This window comes from Poromitra crassiceps, assembly GCF_964638095.1.
Source record: "Poromitra crassiceps genome assembly, chromosome: 6".
NCBI lineage: Eukaryota > Metazoa > Chordata > Actinopteri > Beryciformes > Melamphaidae > Poromitra > Poromitra crassiceps.
Window position 1 is genome coordinate 1,652,758 of NC_139627.1, and position 18,350 is coordinate 1,671,107.

At 45.4% G+C, this 18,350-nt stretch overlaps 2 protein-coding genes across 2 annotated transcripts in view; both read left to right on the forward strand.

Annotated features, from left to right (window-relative positions):
- LOC310778790 (serine/threonine-protein kinase WNK2) overlaps positions 1-12,735 on the forward strand; it is a gene marked incomplete at both ends in the record, with an annotated part of 86,008 nt that extends 73,273 nt beyond the window's left edge. Inside the window, 7 exons of the mRNA XM_083639236.1 lie at positions 3-652; positions 6,861-7,090; positions 7,317-7,529; positions 8,158-8,256; positions 9,855-9,899; positions 11,941-12,227; positions 12,376-12,735. Of these exons, the coding sequence (XP_083495362.1) occupies positions 3-652; positions 6,861-7,090; positions 7,317-7,529; positions 8,158-8,256; positions 9,855-9,899; positions 11,941-12,227; positions 12,376-12,735 (1,884 nt within the window). The remainder of the gene's footprint in view (positions 1-2; positions 653-6,860; positions 7,091-7,316; positions 7,530-8,157; positions 8,257-9,854; positions 9,900-11,940; positions 12,228-12,375) is intronic.
- Positions 12,736-17,895: 5,160 nt separating this feature from the next.
- brpf1 (bromodomain and PHD finger containing, 1) overlaps positions 17,896-18,350 on the forward strand; it is a 34,762-nt gene continuing 34,307 nt past the window's right edge. The window contains exon 1 of the mRNA XM_083639157.1: positions 17,896-18,062. The gene's annotated coding sequence lies outside the window, so the exon portion shown is untranslated. The remainder of the gene's footprint in view (positions 18,063-18,350) is intronic.

The window sequence follows — 18,350 nt, forward strand, 5'->3', positions numbered from 1 at the left end:
AGATCATTCCCACTGCCCCGGATGTCATTTGTCATTTGGAGAAAAGCAAGAAAAGGCACAGCAGCTGCAGTTCCCCGGCGCCCTCCAGTGGTTCTGGAGGGTCTCACACCCAGGCGCAGGGACCAGGCAGGAGAGAGCAGGACTGTGAGGCTGTGGGCAGGTTCTCTGTGACAGCTGCAGCTGATGATGAGTCTGTAGAAACCCTCAAGCCGCTCAGTAGCCGTTACTCTGCCCCACCAAACTTCTACCAGGCCACCTCTAGCGCCGGCCCTGATGTTACCCCATCCTGTATCCCCCGGGCCCACACCATTGACACCCCTACCCACCATCACCACTCTGCCCACCTCTACTCTGACTCTGCAGATGAGGACAGCAGCAGCGTGGCCCCTCCCCCTGCCCACGCCCCGCCCCCATCTCATGCCCTCTCTGAGCACAGCGGAAGTGACCTCATGAAGAGGGCGGTGGCCTTCCTGCGGCGCTCGGGCCGCAGCAGCAGTGTGTCTGATTCACCGAGCCGCCAGCCCGTGGCAATGAATGGCCACGCCTCCTCGCCTCCTGCAGGACACGCCCACTCATCCTACATGAGCAGCGACAATGACTCCGAGTTTGAGGATGCCGACATGAGGAAGGAGCTGCAGAAACTGAGAGAAAAGTAATGGACATGCACAGATATTCACTCACCCACCATCATACATGTGTTGCCTGAGAAAGTCACTATCACCGGGTGGCGCTCTTTACAGCTCTGGGTGCTTTTTGCCCTCATTTCCAATAGGGAATATGTGCTTTTGCGAGTTTCGGACGGTGCTGATGGGTTTTTGGTGCTCAGAAGTGCTGAGTGCTGTAATATAAAAAAGCTATTTCAACTTTAATCAAAAGAGTGCCATGCCTCAAACAAGTTTTCAGTGGTCAAATGGCAACAGTAGCAGTCACAACTAGTGGTGCCTCCAAGCTAGTTTGACACTGCTAGTTAAAAAAGAGATACAGCTCCGCTCACATTGATAACAATTGATGTGCAGCTCATAACTCATTGAGTGCCAGCCACTTTTGGAGAACGGACGCTCCCAGTGCCAGAGTTTCAGAGCGTTTTCAGTGATTTCTCGAGGCCCACAGAATATTGTGTGATATTACTATGTAAACACCGAACACGCACAAAGAACGATGAGACTCTCTTCTATCATTTGCAAAAAAAAAGTTTATTGATACCATTTTCCGTTCTTTAGTTATGAGCCGGAGAAAATAGGTTGTTTTGAGCAAAAAGAGACGTTTCAAATTAGAACCTGAGATATTCCGCCTTTTGTGAAATGAAGCATTTCAAGCACATTCACTGAGTCTGAAGCTAATATTTTCTCATGTAGTGACGTGGTGTGGTGCCCTGCGTGCCCCACCCCCCTCTCCCCCCCTCAGCTGCAAACTCCTCCCCATACTGACACACAGCCTCACGCACCCAGTCTATTTTCGGAGCGCTCCGTTTTTGTGCGCCGGCTCCCAGTGCGACACGGAAAAGCCAAACCGGACTGCTGAGAATGTTAGAATGTTAGCTAATCGTGTGGAGAAACTATGCAGACAGACAGACAGAGGCAGAGGGGCTCAGTTGTGGGCGCGGATTGACTGCTGTTCGCAGCCAACGTCAGCTGCAGCCAGAGCCATCTATATGGCTCTGGCTGCAGCATGAGCGGTTTCTCTTTCATCACGGGGCTTTTTCCTGCTGTTTTCCGGACCTTTCTCTAATCTGGAGAGCACTGTGGCCACCTAATGGGTCTGTAAAATAGGTTATACACCTTCAATAGCTCCCATATTTTTATAGGAGATGTAATAGGCTTTGATCCACGTCCCACCGTCAAAAAACGCAATTGACGACAATCGTCGTCATTGGCACTCTACGTCACTAATCGAATTGACGACGATTGTCGTCATTGGCACTCAATGAGTTAAGGTCCTTACACATCAAGAGCGATGCGAATATACGGCACGAAATTGCGATGCGAGTTTTGACCCACCTGTCAATCACAGCCACAGATGTGTACAGGTCGGAAGCGAATTTCTGAAAAATCGACCGTGGTTCGAAAAAATAAACACTGCAATAACGCTCGGCGAAACTTCGCCGTTGGTATGCACGGTTGCATTGACTGATATAGGTTCGGAAAATATTATTGACGTGCGAATTAATCGCACGAAAAAAACGCTCCCGATGTGTAAGGACCTTTAAACTTGAGGTGGCAGTTTGTAACCTGAGCTTCACTTTCAAGCATTCCCTTTGCATTAGCAGTGGCACTGAAGAGGACCACATCTCATTCTAAAAGAGAAAGTGACATTATCCTTCATTATGTGTCTATTGGAACAAGCTAAACATAATACTGCAGGTCCACTTCTCTGCTGCTGCTTCATCTTATTGGTAGCCATGTTTTGACCAGAGTATGTTTTCCTCGGGCAAATACATATCAATTACGAGTGAATTATTCATGTATTCATTTGACTGGATTAGCGCTCAAGGTGAGAGGCACACATTGATATAAACTCCATGGAAATAAAACTAGTTAGTTTTTATTCTGTTACAAGTAAAGCAAAAGTTAGTAAAGCAGTAACGTTGGTTGCAGAGAAAACGGTTTTGCAATGGAAAAATATAAAATGGGTATTAATCTTACTTAGCAACATACATAGCCTATTATTATTAGGGGCTAACACTATTAAATGCTTCAGCGCGCGTGTGTGTGTAGTAGGGATGTTCATTTTGAAAATTTTCCAAAATCGATAATTGGTGAAAATTAACGATCAATTATTGATTATCGATCATATTAACACGTTCACTGCCAATGACGTGTTAATACGTCAAAAAAAATCCAACGGTTGACTGCCAATGACGTGTTAATACGTAAAAAAAAAGATTTTTTTTTTTTTGACGGTGGGATGTGCATCTAACCCTTTTACATCTTCTATATAAATATGGGAGCCACCGAACGTGTACAACCCATTCCACCGACCCACTAAGTGGCGACAGTGCTCTCCAGACTAGAAAAAGCAGAGCCAAAACTGCAGGGGAACGCGCGAGGAAACCATTTTCATACTGTAAAATGGATTGGCGAAAACGCTTTCGTTTTCGCGCTGGTTGCTGGCGGTGCGGGATTGCAAATTTGCATAATAGATTATGGGTGCAACACACTTTGAAACACGCAGCATAAATAAGACCAGAATCGCAAAAGCTTCATCAAAGCTCTCAGCCGAAACCCCAAGAAACGAGCGAGCCCATCCAGACTTGCCCAAAGAGCGGCCGCCAGCAGACAGGAGCAGCAGCAGCAGCAGCAACTCGCTTGTGACACGCCCGCTGCAGCCAAGAAGAACACACACGGAGGGAGGAGTTTGAAGTAGAGGGGGGTTTCCTGCTGTTATGGAGGAAATTACTGTTCAAAACTATTGTTTAGATGTCTGACGTCTTACTGATGCCAAAAATGAATGGTTAAAGTGACTGTTCTATCGAATTTCACAAAAAGCTATTTATCTCAGCTTAAATTTTCAGACGCTGAAACCATGCTGTATTCAAGTGCTAATGCCTACATAACTACTAACTCTACAAACTAACTCTTTTAGACAGAGAAAGCACACATTCTATTAGTTCTTTTGAGATATTTTGTGTTCACAAAATCTTAGCAGAAAAGAATCCTCGGGTCTTGAAAGATGAGCCAGATTCCTCAAAAAAAACCTCTGGCAGAAGCTACCTACAGTAAAAAAAAAAATGGCTGGCAGTGAATGTGTTAATACTTAGAAAATTTTCAATTTTCAATTTTCAATTCTTTTTTTTTCTTTTTTTTTTTTTTTACAAAATGAATGTCTATGGCAGAAAATACGAAAAACAACGTGTTCTCCTCAATGAACTCTTTATTTCAATGTGTCTCCTCTCCAACACTGCTGTCCCCGGCGCATGCCGGTGTGAATTTCCCATGTTTAAAACAGTTTTGTTGGCACAAAGGCCCGTGCCCAGCCAGAAAACTAGAGACTATATGAAGCTCCACCTCACGTTAGTCGGCTGTGCAATGGAGTGGGCCGAGGAGGAACGAATTCCACCCAAACCTAGTCCCAAATTTTTTTTTTTTTTTTTTTTTTTTAATAATTAAAAAATCGATCCAAATGCCACAGGATCGATTCCAATCCTTAACGATCAATTATCGATTTTCGATAATTGATGAACATCCCTAGTGTGTAGGACTAGTCGGATGGCTGTTTTGTTTAGTTTTTTTGCTGCTTTCTCAGAAAGGCTGGAAATGAGAGTATCACTACTACACAATCCATACAAGTGATAGTGACTGACAGCCAAGTCTTTAGCTCTATATGGGAGAGCTAAAAACCTATGTTTGAGTTGGCACAAACAGCTTCTGAGTGAAAAGCAAGAAAAGCTTTTTAAATGATGCAGTGACATGCTGCAGTCATGACTGCCAGCCTGTCATGTCTGGTGTAATGGCGTTGGCAGGCTTCTGAGGCCTGTCGTGCAGGGGGTGGGGGCGCTGAGGGCACACCATACTGAGATGCTGAGGGAATGCTTGAAAGAGACTCTTACAGGCATTACGGCTGCGTTGCGGATCCGGTAAAACTGCCGGATCGACTCTCGCCTAGTGTGGGTCTGTTTCGCAGCCGACGCTGTACCGCATCTGTTCCGGAGCTGGTGGACATTAGCCCTTAGCAGCCTGTCAGTGACCTTTCTGAACCCATTTAAGACAATATAAATGACAGCTAGAGAGGAAACACTCTTTACTCTAGTGTCCGCTCATACACCCGTGTCTGCCCCTTTCCTTCACTCTTTATTAGTGTCCGCTCATACACCCGTGTCTGCCCCTTTCCTTCACTCTTTATTAGTGTCCGCTCATACACCCGTGTCTGCCCCTTTCCTTCACTCTTTATTAGTGTCCGCTCATACACCCGTGTCTGCCCCTTTCCTTCACTCTTTATTAGTGTCCGCTCATACACCCGTGTCTGCTCCTTTCCTTCACTCTTTATTAGTGTCCGCTCATACACCCGTGTCTGCCCCTTTCCTTCACTCTTTATTAGTGTCCGCTCATACACCCGTGTCTGCCCCTTTCCTTCACTCTTTATTAGTGTCCGCTCATACACCCGTGTCTGCCCCTTTCCTTCACTCTTTATTAGTGTCCGCTCATACACCCGTGTCTGCCCCTTTCCTTCACTCTTTATTAGTGTCCGCTCATACACCTGTGTCTGCCCCTTTCCTTCACTCTTTATTAGTGTCCGCTCATACACCCGTGTCTGCCCCTTTCCTTCACTCTTTATTAGTCTCCGCTCATATACCCGTGTCTGCTCCTTTCCTTCACTCTTTATTAGTGTCCGCTCATATACCCGTGTCTGCCCCTTTCCTTCACTCTTTATTAGTGTCCGCTCATATACCCGTGTCTGCCCCTTTCCCTCACTCTTTATTAGTGTCCACTCATACACCCGTGTCTGCCCCTTTCCTTCACTCTTTATTAGTGTCCGCTCATACACCCGTGTCTGCCCCTTTCCTTCACTCTTTATTAGTGTCCGCTCATACACCCGTGTCTGCCCCTTTCCTTCACTCTTTATTAGTGTCCGCTCATACACCCGTGTCTGCCCCTTTCCTTCACTCTTTATTAGTGTCCACTCATACACCCGTGTCTGCCCCTTTCCTTCACTCTTTATTAGTGTCCGCTCATACACCCGTGTCTGCCCCTTAACTTCACTCTTTATTAGTGTCCACTCATACACCCGTGTCTGCCCCTTTCCTTCACTCTTTATTAGTGTCCGCTCATACACCCGTGTCTGCCCCTTTCCTTCACTCTTTATTAGTGTCCGCTCATACACCCGTGTCTGCCCCTTTCCCTCACTCTTTATTAGTGTCCACTCATATACCCGTGTCTGCCCCTTTCCTTCACTCTTTATTAGTGTCCGCTCATACACCCGTGTCTGCCCCTTAACTTCACTCTTTATTAGTGTCCACTCATACACCCGTGTCTGCCCCTTTCCTTCACTCTTTATTAGTGTCCGCTCATACACCCGTGTCTGCCCCTTTCCTTCACTCTTTATTAGTGTCCGCTCATACACCTGTGTCTGCCCCTTTCCTTCACTCTTTATTAGTGTCCACTCATACACCCGTGTCTGCCCCTTTCCTTCACTCTTTATTAGTGTCCGCTCATACACCCGTGTCTGCCCCTTTCCTTCACTCTTTATTAGTGTCCGCTCATACACCCGTGTCTGCCCCTTTCCTTCACTCTTTATTAGTGTCCGCTCATACACCCGTGTCTGCTCCTTTCCTTCACTCTTTATTAGTGTCCGCTCATACACCCGTGTCTGCCCCTTAACTTCACTCTTTATTAGTGTCCACTCATACACCCGTGTCTGCCCCTTTCCTTCACTCTTTATTAGTGTCCGCTCATACACCCGTGTCTGCCCCTTTCCCTCACTCTTTATTAGTGTCCGCTCATACACCCGTGTCTGCCCCTTTCCTTCACTCTTTATTAGTGTCCACTCATATACCCGTGTCTGCCCCTTTCCTTCACTCTTTATTAGTGTCCGCTCATACACCCATGTCTGCTCCTTTCCTTCACTCTTTATTAGTGTCCGCTCATATACCCGTGTCTGCCCCTTTCCTTCACTCGTTATTAGTGTCCGCTCATATACCCGTGTCTGCCCCTTTCCTTCACTCGTTATTAGTGTCCGCTCATACACCCGTGTCTGCCCCTTTCCTTCACTCTTTATTAGTGTCCGCTCATACACCCGTGTCTGCCCCTTTCCTTCACTCGTTATTAGTGTCCGCTCATACACCCGTGTCTGCCCCTTTCCCTCACTCTTTATTAGTGTCCGCTCATACACCCGTGTCTGCCCCTTTCCCTCTCCTCTTTCATCAGGCACATGAAGGAGATCTCTGAGCTGCAGGCATTCCAAAGGAGTGAGATTGAGCGTCTGTACAAGGAACTGGGTAAGACTCTTCCGGCCAGTGTAGGCCTACTTCACGCTGCACCCCCCAGTGGCCGCAGACGCAGGGCCAGCAAACACAAGCTGAAGGCTGGCAAGCTGCTCAATCCCATGGTGCAGCAGCTCCAAAACAATCTCAACACCACCGCTGGTGAGAGGAAAGGTGTGTGGGGGTTGGTGGGGGTGGTGGGTGGTGGCTGGTTGATGTAACTGAAGTTGTAATCCAGAGTTTGGGGGAAGGTTTTCACTGAGTTTCACTGAGGCAAACATATTTAGTCACAGTGTGGAGCAGGGGAATGGCGTCAGATTCTGATGACTATGTGGGAGTGTGTGATTCAGAAAGTGATAAACAACTGACTCATCTTCTCAATGCTTCTTTTTGAATGAAGGTGAGAGCACTGCCAGCTCATCCAGTTCTCCGGCTAAAAGCTCAGTTCTGTCAGATGGTTCTGCCCACTCCAGTGGCAGCATGAGCTCCAGCACCCACCCCAACGCCACGCAAGAGCTGGTCCAGACCCAACAGCCCTGCTCCCTGAAGGGCTCCTTCTCTTCAGACAACATCTACACTGGTGGAATGGGCACCCAAGCAGGTCCTGGCCAAGGTACACAATATATGAACATGTGCACGCACATTTACATAAACGCACAGACACCATTTACAGATGGGACAACACGACACACAACACCCATATCAAGGTGCTTACAAGGTACTAGTACAATATAAGCTGACATGGACAGTATTTTACAAGCAGAGGCATCAAGAGTATCAACCTTCAAGGATTCCAGACTCGAACAACTCTGCACTTCATATCTAGAGTATAACTGCTCAAAAGACTATATAAGCTTCTAATAATAATAATAATAATAGTATTTTACATTGCTACAGACTTAACTACTAACAATTTTGTGTGTGTGAATGTGTCCATTTTAGAAAAACAGATGGAAAGAATGTTGTTTCTTTCACACACATTTGAGGCATACATCAGACGTGTACGTACAGACATACTTACATTTGTATATGAAGTTATTGATCAGGTCGCTAGAAGAAAGGAGACGTGGCAGCCATCCCAGTAGTCGATATAAGCATTGCATTCTCTCCTGTTTTAGACCATCTGTCTCCTTTTGCTGGTGCTTTTAAGGGTGGGGCTTTCTCATCACAGTCTCTGTGCACTTTTACACAAGTGTCTCTCTTGTTTCTTCTCTTCTTCCCTCTTATATTCATTTTTACAGGCTGGACGGTTTACCACCAAACGTCAGAGAGAGTCACCTATAAATCTAGTAGCAAACCGCGCACTAGATTCCTCAGTGGACCCGTGTCTCTGTCCATCTGTTTGTATTTGTTCTTCTCTATTTCCCTTCACTCATTTCCATCTTCTCTTTATTTAACCGGTTTCTCTTTTCTCCCAATTTGTTTTTCTATTCAAATTGATTTGATCTTCTAACCCCCCCCCCCCCCACCCCCCAACATACATCCCCCGTTTTATGTTCCTACCTCTCCGTCAAATCCCGCAAAGCTTGTGTTCCGTGGGTTGAATTTCCCTCCCATACTGTACAAATGCTTTGTGCATTGCTTATGGCTTTAACAAGCAAGACCCCACAAGCATACTGATTGCGGGGTAAGACTAGTCTTCTCCAAACACGGGCCTGAGGTCCGATCTGGACCAGTACTGTATGCCTAATATAGGTGTGCGGGTAGTGTGTGTGTGTGTGTGTGTGTGTGTGTGCGTGCATGCATGTGTGCGTGTGTGTGTGTGTGTGCGTGCATGCGTGCGTGTGTGTTTGCACCCTATTTATTTGATATGTTTCCATCCACAATTCATTTTGAGTGTATATATAGTCTCCCAAGTGTTTTAGGCACTTTGGCCCAGCCAGCAACCCTCTGTCTACTAGCAGAGAGGTCCCCGCCCCCTCCCTCCCTCCCTGATAGGCCACGCCCCTTTGCTGTGTAGAGGAGAGCTCTCTCTGGAAGACGTGCATGGTGCAGGCGCCGGGCAGGGCACTGATGGAGACTTGCTCCGCCATATAAAGGGCTGTATCATCAATATTACTACTACTTCTTCTTCCACCTCTCCTCTGTTACCTGCATGTTTCTGACCAGTGCTGACTGATGTGTTCCAGCTAGTATCTGTGTGCTCTTTCAGTTGGGATTTTGATTTCTTTGTTTGTTTGTTTGTTTGTTTGGTTTCATATTTTGTTTCACAGGCGTTCTCACATCCACAAATACTGTATTAGAAGGGATGGGTTTCTTTTTTTAATCCAAGCTCCACTCTCCCTCTCTAAGAACAACCTTATTATCGGCTTCTTGCCAACTAATGGGCCTGATCCAGGCAGGATCACTAATCCATATTAAATATAAAACAAATAAATCTACATCATTATGTTATTAAGATGATTGTGACCACTTTATATTACAGTTCAATCAAAGACAGCATTGTAGAGCAAAATGTCATTACCGCCATTTCACTTTGTTACATCAAATGTAGGTTCATTTACAAGATGGTGGTAGACATAATAACACAATGAGACACTAGGGTTGCAGGAAATAAATCTCTGAGTGGAGCTTTCTTTCCAAACTACTGACCTGCCCCAGCTTATTGTGGACCAGTTTCCTTCAGAACCAATAAGCAACACAACAAGCAACATAACAAACCAAGGGCTAAGTTTACCATCTCTGCTCAAAGCCTGTCAGGTACATGTTCTTATTGGTCACGTTTTGGAATGACATTTTAAAGCACACCTAGACTCATTCTACCTCCACTTATTTCCTACTCACTGATTTTCAAACTGGGTTGTCCTCCTTTCCTCTTTCTCTCTCCCTGATTGATTTGATAGCTGAGTGTGGCTTTGAAGCAGCTTGTCCACAGACCTGTGCTGTGCAGTGTGTCCTGCCCTAACTCTTTCTGTCCTCTGCTGTTTTACCTTCATAGGGTCCACTCTGAAACGACTATGTCTAGGCAAAGAGCGCAGTAGTAGTAACTATCTCATTTACTTTCTTACTCTGTCTTCCTTACTCTCTGTCCTCATTCTCTTTGCATGGGCACCTTTTCATTATTCATTGTGTTCTTTTTTGGTACAAAATGTGGCAGTATTCTGATGGAGAATGTGGTTACGCTTTGCAAAATCCAAGGGAAACTTTGGATTATTACATCTATTTACTTTTCTTCTTGTTATGCATGGTGGTATGCCTACATGTGTTGAATGTTGAATATTGTGGTTGCTTGCATATCAAACTATCCATTTGTCTATAGTTCTTTATGACAGTCAATCCGTTGGCTGCTAGGTTGGCAAAATCTGCATATTTCATTATCCACCTTATTTCTAGCTGCCATGATGCCTTACATGAAATATGGGCGCTTCTTCCGGTGTCATCCTCCACAACATAGACACAACATAGACACAACATAGACACAACATAGACACAACATAGACACAACATAGACACAACATAGCCCGTCTGTAAACGATGTTTCAAAGCTGCAGGCGAAGGAAGCAAATCACGTTCAGCTTGGCCGATAAATATCCCGGGTTGTTCAAAGAGCAACAGGTTAGCGGATGCGATAGATAACATTACATTCCCTCAAATAAGTCATCAAACAAGTGTTATTTCTTTGTGACAAGCAACTTTTTTTTCAGCAGTGTCGGAGTTTGACGAGGAAATGCGCTGAGCACGAGCGCCACAGACCCTCTGCTGCGTATGAGTGTCACAGACCCTCTGCTGCGTATGAGCACCACAGACCCTCTGCTGCGTATGAGTCTAGGGTTGCCAACATTCCATCCCAGCAATACGGGACGGTCGGACCCCCCCCCCCCCCCCCCCCCCCCCCGGGGCTATGATATAAAAAAAAAATACATTCAACTCTAAAAAATGTGTTATGTTATTCCCTTGACAGTGTTTATTTTCTGTTTTCATTACTAGCTGTTATTGCCATTTCCCTTGATAGAGAAACATTTCACATAATATTGAAAGGTTTGCAAATGTGTGATTTGAATCTGGTCTTTCAAATGTGACTTTGAAAATAATCACACACCAAAGAAGATGGCATAACTGCTGAACTGCTAAATTTTATTTAGCCAGGTACAAAGTAGGCTATAAATGGGGTAATAATGCCCATAAATATCCATAAGTAAACAAACATCTGTACGTTTTTTTTTTTTTTTTTTTTCTACAAACGTCTGTAAGTGTCCTTCAGGGGGGAGTCAGTCAGCTTAACCCACGTGTACTTCTCTTCCCAAACTTTACTATATGAACAAAGTATTTTATTTTTTGGAGGGCCGGGGCCTGCATCGCCGTCTCCATCGCTTTCATGCCCACGTCGTGCGCTCATTTTTCCACATGAGTGATTGTGGCACACCACACGCTGTCAAATAATATAGCCGCGCCCACCTGAGAGTCTCTCTCACACACACACACACACACACACACACACCCGCTCTGTGCAGCTGTGCCTGCCCCCTGTCATCAACTGAGCGGCTGCGGCACGCCGGCACCCCCAGGGTCCTAGCGCCCTTCGCGTTATCTCATACAGCACACAAACACACAGGCAAGCAGACAGACAGGTCGCAATATATATGCCTCTTCCCTTAAAAACGGGACAAGTGGCGTCCCGTACGGGACACGTCTCTTTTGACCCAAATACGGGATGTCCCGGCTAATACGGGACTGTTGGCAACCCTAGTATGAGCGCCGTCACAGACTCTCTGCCAACAAGTAACATTAACCAGCTGCAACAATCTGTCACGCTCTAGACCGGACCTTGCACCCATAATCATTTTACAGCGGGGCATTCAAAAATAAGGTGGATAGTAAAGTAAAGTTTTATCTGTATACATTGCTATTATGGGTTCCTCAAAACAGTTTAAACCGTTCAGATTGAAAACTGGCTAGAAGGATTTTCTCTGAAAGATGAAGCTGTAGTTTTAGTTTTGTACTAAAAGTGCCTTCAATTAGCAGCCAATTGATTCACTGGGAATTGTTGAACTGGGCGGAGTTTCCTGACCTGTCTGTCTTTTCAGGGTCTTCTCACAGCGCCACCACAGCTCAGACAGCCTCCAATCAGACACAGTCGTCACTCACAGGAGCCACGCCCTCCCCGTCTCCTCAGCCAATCGCAGGTCTAGCTCAGGTCCAGACCAACAACAGCAACAACAAGAGGGGCACCTTCACTGATGACCTTCACAAGCTGGTAGATGATTGGACAAAGGAAACTCTTGCAGCATCCCATCACCCGCGGCCCTCCCTAAACCAGATCAAACAGCAGAGACGCCAGCAGGACCTGGAGGTTAGAGCCCCACCACACGAGGTACCTGGCATGGACAAGCATACTCGGGGAGAGAAGAAATTTGGGATCAATCTTTGAGCTGTGCTAAGACCCATGATGCCATTGATGTAATTATGACACAGGAAGTGCACAGTTTGGTCCAGTTTTTAAACTTCCCTTCTTGTTCCAGGTGAAATGCCCCATGGCTCCCAACATGTTCCAGCTGCCTCTGACTGCTGCTTTAGGCTCTGGTCTGCCCATAGCGCTGACTGCTGCTTTAGGCTCTGGTCTGCCCATAGCTCTAGGTCCCAACTCTCCTGGGTACCTTTTACCTGCAGGCTCCTATGGTGGGGTGGTGCCTGGTCCTCCCTACCCCCAGCAGTGGTCTGGCATGCCCAGCCCTGTGGGCTCCATGGGTCCTGTAGGCCTGCTTGGTGCTGCGGGAATGATGCCCTATGCCACCATGGCAAACCCAGGGGTACAGTCCTACCCCTTGGTCATGCACCCCCCTGATAATGGCCCCTGTCCCAAAACCACCAGGACTACCTAATACCCCCCACCCCACTCCCAAATCTCCTTAGTTTGGCCAAGTTAGTCCAGCCCCACTCTGCTCTGGCTGTGTTGTGATCAGCTGCTACACCAGAGCCATATGTGTACATAATCTGTGAGCTTGTAAATAATAGTGTGTGTTGATATTGTTTATACAACACCTATACCTAGCTAATTGTGCGTGTGTGGCTGTGTGCATATGTGTGTGTATAGTATATATGTTAAGTATGCGTGTCTGAATACTTAATGCTTTTGGCTTTGGTCTTGACTAAACTCACAGCCATACTAGACACATCGTCAGCGGGCACGTTAACAAGTTTCACAATATCCTTCATTACCATCATTTTCACATTGATTTTGCCTTTCTTCAGATTGATGTACACTTTGAACACTACATTAGAATCCAAACCCAGTGGCTTGAAATGGCAGAGCAGTATTTACCGTGAGGATCTCTGAAGGAATGTAGTGCCTTGAACATAGCTTTTTCCCTGAAACAATGCATGTCCGCATCAAAGTGATTTTATTTGATGGTAGCTTGAGTGCTGCTTCATTTCTAATGCATTGCAGACACTTTTTGTATTTGGTTTACATATGAATGCCCTTGTAGTACTGCACTATTAACACAGTATATGCTCTTATTTAAATAATAAAGTTATGTTTTAATCCTTGTTTACTTTACACCCCTGTAACAGATGGAATGCCATAGTGGCGACTGGCGAGATGTACAGTTGCCTTGCAGAAACAATGGTTAATATAATGACCGAGAGAGAAGAAGAAATGTAACCAAGCCAGCCAACCAAATCCACACTTTCAGGTCACATGGTTCAGTTGGACACGGCCTCCTGCAGAGGAGTTGGCAGCAGAGGGAAGGCAGTGTCCAGAGCCATATATACTATACATAGTTCTTTATGCCTCTGCTAGTGTTCCAATCAGAATGTAGCTGTGAATATGTGAAGGTTTCTGAGGCTTAAAAGTGCAATTGAACCCCTCTACAAAGCTTTGATCGTTGCTTTGCCACAAGCCTTATCTGATGTGTGCAACAGGAGCGAGCTGCAAAGTTCAACTTAAGTTACAAATCACCAAGCAAACTACGGAAGTTACAAATCACCAAGCAAACTCTTGAATTCACTGCTGTTAAATAGTTTCTTTTCAACTTGGCTCTCCTATTATCCAGCATATACTGTATGTAATTGTAGTTTGTGCAATCACCAGTGTTGTTGACATTATTTGATGTTTGAAGCCTGATTTTGATGCTGCTATTCTGTCAGAGGTGGTTCCACTGTACAAATGAACATTATATTCACAGAAGACGGTACTTTAGAATCACCCAATGTAGAAACCTTCTGAAAATGAATTCTCAGCAAAAGAGATGCTTATGCAGCAGTGTTATTGCCTTGTTAAAATGTTGATGTTATGTATTATTTCCTAAGTTGCATTTGATGACAGCCTTGTTTTTGATTTTTTTTGTTTTTTGTTTTCATGATTACTTCCAATCAAAATTCAGATATTACTTGATGTGGGAGATTTGCACAACATTATATTCTCCCTGAATTCTAACCTGTGTCAAGGAGTTTCCAACACTGTATATAGTGGGTTTCACCCCCTGTACTTTAAGTCAAGCATGGCGAACTCTTCATGTGATCCACAAAGCAGAAATATACAGCTACAATGGTTAGAAAGTTCACATCCCCACAACTCCTTTGAAAGGTTGCAGCACCCCGATCCTGCCAAGCTGTGAAATGTACAGTTTTCTTGTAATTTATATTTGTACATTTTGGTTGACTGTTTAGGGGAGGGGAGGGGGGGGTTCGCTTTGATGTATATTATTCCATCAATTCGGTTTGAATTGGACTTTTGTAGGATATTATGCAGAGTCTTCTGCTTTGGTGAAATACTTCCAGTAGTAAGAGATTTCTGTTCTCTGTCACTCCTTGTAGCTGATATCTTTTGCTCCACTTCCATCTCTGCTAACTCCTGGTGAGCAGATGAGGGAATAACTACTGTTGGCATATTCATCCGGATGCTGTGATCAAACAGAGGATTTAAGCGACCAGAGGATGCACTTTACAGATGTGCACCAGCTCTCCTCACCTACTTCTCTCTGTGCAACATCGCCCCCTGGTGAATATGCTTTGACTGTCTAAAAAGCTTGCAAACCGTGTGTGGGATTGCTTCTGCCTGCTGTACTCCCCACTGCATTACCTGACCCAACCCAGTTAGCTGCACTTGAATCACAAACTCTACATGTTGACAGAGAAATAAACATTATTTTGTGCTTGATGGCATGTTTCAGAGTGTTTTTCTCCCTTTTCCCCTTTACTTTAATTTCTTAAGGTTATCTGCAATAAAGCACTTTTACCTTCAGGTCACACTATGCATTAGGTAGGCCTATAATAAGATATTGTGATGTTTGTTAATATGTATGTTAAATAATGTAACAGTTTGAGCCGTAAACATGCATCTTCTTAGTTAAAGTGGGTGGTGTCTGTGGGCTCGGTGTGGTTATGTCACGATTGTGCCATCATTGATGATGTCATCAGTGATGTCACTTGTGCAATAGTTGGCGGTGGTGTGGTTCAGTCACGATTTATTAATTTTTATTTTACCAGGCAAGTCATTAAGAACAAATTCTTATTTACAATGTATTTACCTGGAAAGTGGCAAGAGCCACTTGAGGGAAGGGGAAGTGGGCTAGAAAATAACACAATAATTTAACAAACAGGCACAATAAAACAGGCAAGCAAATCAACAAACGAGATATGGGGAGAGAAGTGTTATGGGATATTACATATTGGAGAAACCGTTGCAGGTATCTTCTTATATCCTATAATAATAATGAGGGGCGAGCAGCTGAGCTGCAAGGCGGGCGAGGCCGTGCAGCCCGTGAGCCTAGGAATCGAGTGCGAAGCGTGCAAGTTTGCTAGTACTGTACTTCCTATAATAAGAATGAGAAGTGTCTGTGTGTGTGTGTGTGAGTGAGCAGAATTTTGTCCGGCCACAGCTATGCCGTGTTACGTGTGATCGGGCTGAAACTTGCAGGAAGTGTAAAGCGCACCCCTGCAGGTGACAGTTTTTTAATTAGGTGATTGCCATAATTACCTAATGATGTGATGTCATCAGTGATGATGTCATCAGTGATGTTATCCTTCCTGGTGCCAATAGAGCAGGCGAGGCCACGCAGCAGGCGGGGGATGCGGGTGAGGCAGCGTAGCAGCCGAGCTGCGTATGTGATGTGCAGTGGGTGATGATGTCATCAGTGATGTCATCCTTCCTGGTGCCAGGTAATTGCCCTAATTACCTAATTATGTGATGTCATCCTTCCTGGTGCCAATAGAGCAGGCGATGCCATGCAGCAGCCGAGATGCGGGCGAGGCCGCAAGCACATGCAGCGGGCGAGCCACTATGTGATGTCATCAGTGATGATGTCATCCTTTCCTGGCTAAGCAGACTGGGTCGGTCTAACTCCCGGGGTGGGGGATAAGAGTGGGTGGGTCTAACTCCCAGGGGCCGGGGGTCCAACTCCCATCGGGGGGGGGGGGGCATTCTCCCACGCATCCACTAGTCAGTGAGAATGTCTGAGATGGTGGTGTCTTTGAAGGCAGAAATTGGAATGAATGTGTCCAGTTTGGGATGTCATCAGTGTCACTTGAACAATTGTGATGTCAGGACCAACTAAAGATTGCACAGGAAGGCCACGCCATTGAGGGAGAAGAGGACGAGGGACGGAATGTGGTTTGATGGACCCGGAGGGGGGCGGTGATGCAACGTGAAGGATGCAAACTGCCATAAAACACCACACAAGAAAGAAGAATTGTGATGTCATCAGTGATGTCACTTGAGCAATTGTGATGTCATCAGTGATGTGTATATAAGTGGTGGGTGGGATAAGGGAGAAGAGGACAAGTGCGGTGCATCATCTCCAGAGTCTCCACCCTAGGAATCAAGCGCTAGTATAAAATAAATACGTAGCCTATCAAATATTTTGATTGAGCAACTTCCTGAATAGTTAAGACGTAAGTATAAAATACTAGGGATCTCTCGATTCCTAGTAGCCTATCGCTCGCCCAGCTGGCCCTGCAGCTCGCATGTAGCTTGGCCACTGCGCGGCCTCGCCCTGGCTGCTCCTTGATGACAGACTTCAGGGATGCTGGATCACATGTCCTGGAGCTGGCAACATTCAGTTGTCCATGGCTGAAGACAGGGGTCTGAAGGCAGACTCCCACTTCTTTTTTGTGACACTGATGTCACAGTGGGATTCATGACATCACTGATGATGTCACACATCACTGGGATTCATGACATCACTGATGATGTCACAGTGGGATTTATGACATTACTGAGATTTATGACATCACTGATGTCACAGTGGGATTTATGACATCATGGATGATGTCACAGTGGGATTTATGACATCACAGCGGGACAATCACAGTGAAACAGAGAAACAAACAGACAGAGCCCCAGCTCTCATTTATATACTGATGACTAGGGATCTCGCGCGGTATGCACGCTCGACTCCTAGGCTCGCCCGTCCTGCAGCTCGCTGGACAATGAGACCAGCATCACTGATGATGTCAGATTTATGACATCACTGAGATGTCATCAGTGGGATTTATGACATCACTGATGATGTCACAGTCGGATTTATGACATGTCACAGTGGGATTTATGACATCACGGATTATGTCGGATTTATGACACAACAGTGGGACAATCACAGTGGGACAGAGAAACAAACATTGAAATAAACGAGAGTGAGCCCCAGCCAGCTCCCATTCATATACTGATGATGATGATGATTATTTTCTTAATTGAGCCCGATGTGCACTTTGACACGATTTAACTGAAAGCCTATCAGCCTATCAGCCAATCAGCCCTAATTCTTACCATATTATGTGAAACAATTCCACAGATTCGCCACTTAGAAGAAAAATAACGAGGGAAATATTTTGCATGTAGAAATGCAAGATAAATTGCTCTATAAACGTCTCGAAAGAGCTCGCTTTTATAGTACAGCTAAACTTGGGTTAAAACGAACCTACAGCTTCATTTTAAACTGAACGCCGAGAAATAGGTCCTGCTTTGTCTGGCGAATGTGTCAACACGCGTCCATGGCGTACAGCAATGGTTGCCCCTTTTGTTCAACGGAGTTCCTGAATTATTCCCATCACAATGAAATTGGGATATTGTATAGGTTTTTAAACATTTTCACTATATCTACGATACGTGCGATCTCATCTGGGATTATCTGATTCATTAAAATCGACCTGCAACCCTTCCGATGTGGCGTGAGGTCTCGCAGCACGCAGTCTTGAGGAACGCGGAGTAGTAAGTGTTTATAATCGAACGTAAATCGCTAAATGGTTGAAGACTCGTGGTGTGGCGAGTTGGCTCACATATTCACTATTTGAACGCTACAATTAATGATCTGCTTTATGTATTCCACCTGAACAAATGACCGTACTTGCTGAAACACTTAACCCAGATAGCATTAAAGTATGAGAGGTACCACTCAAAAACAAGCCACCTTTCTCATTCCACTTAGCATTTCAAATCTGTTTGTATTGTGTCAACGGAAAGACCATGAATTGCTAGATAGACCTGGTTGAAAATGAG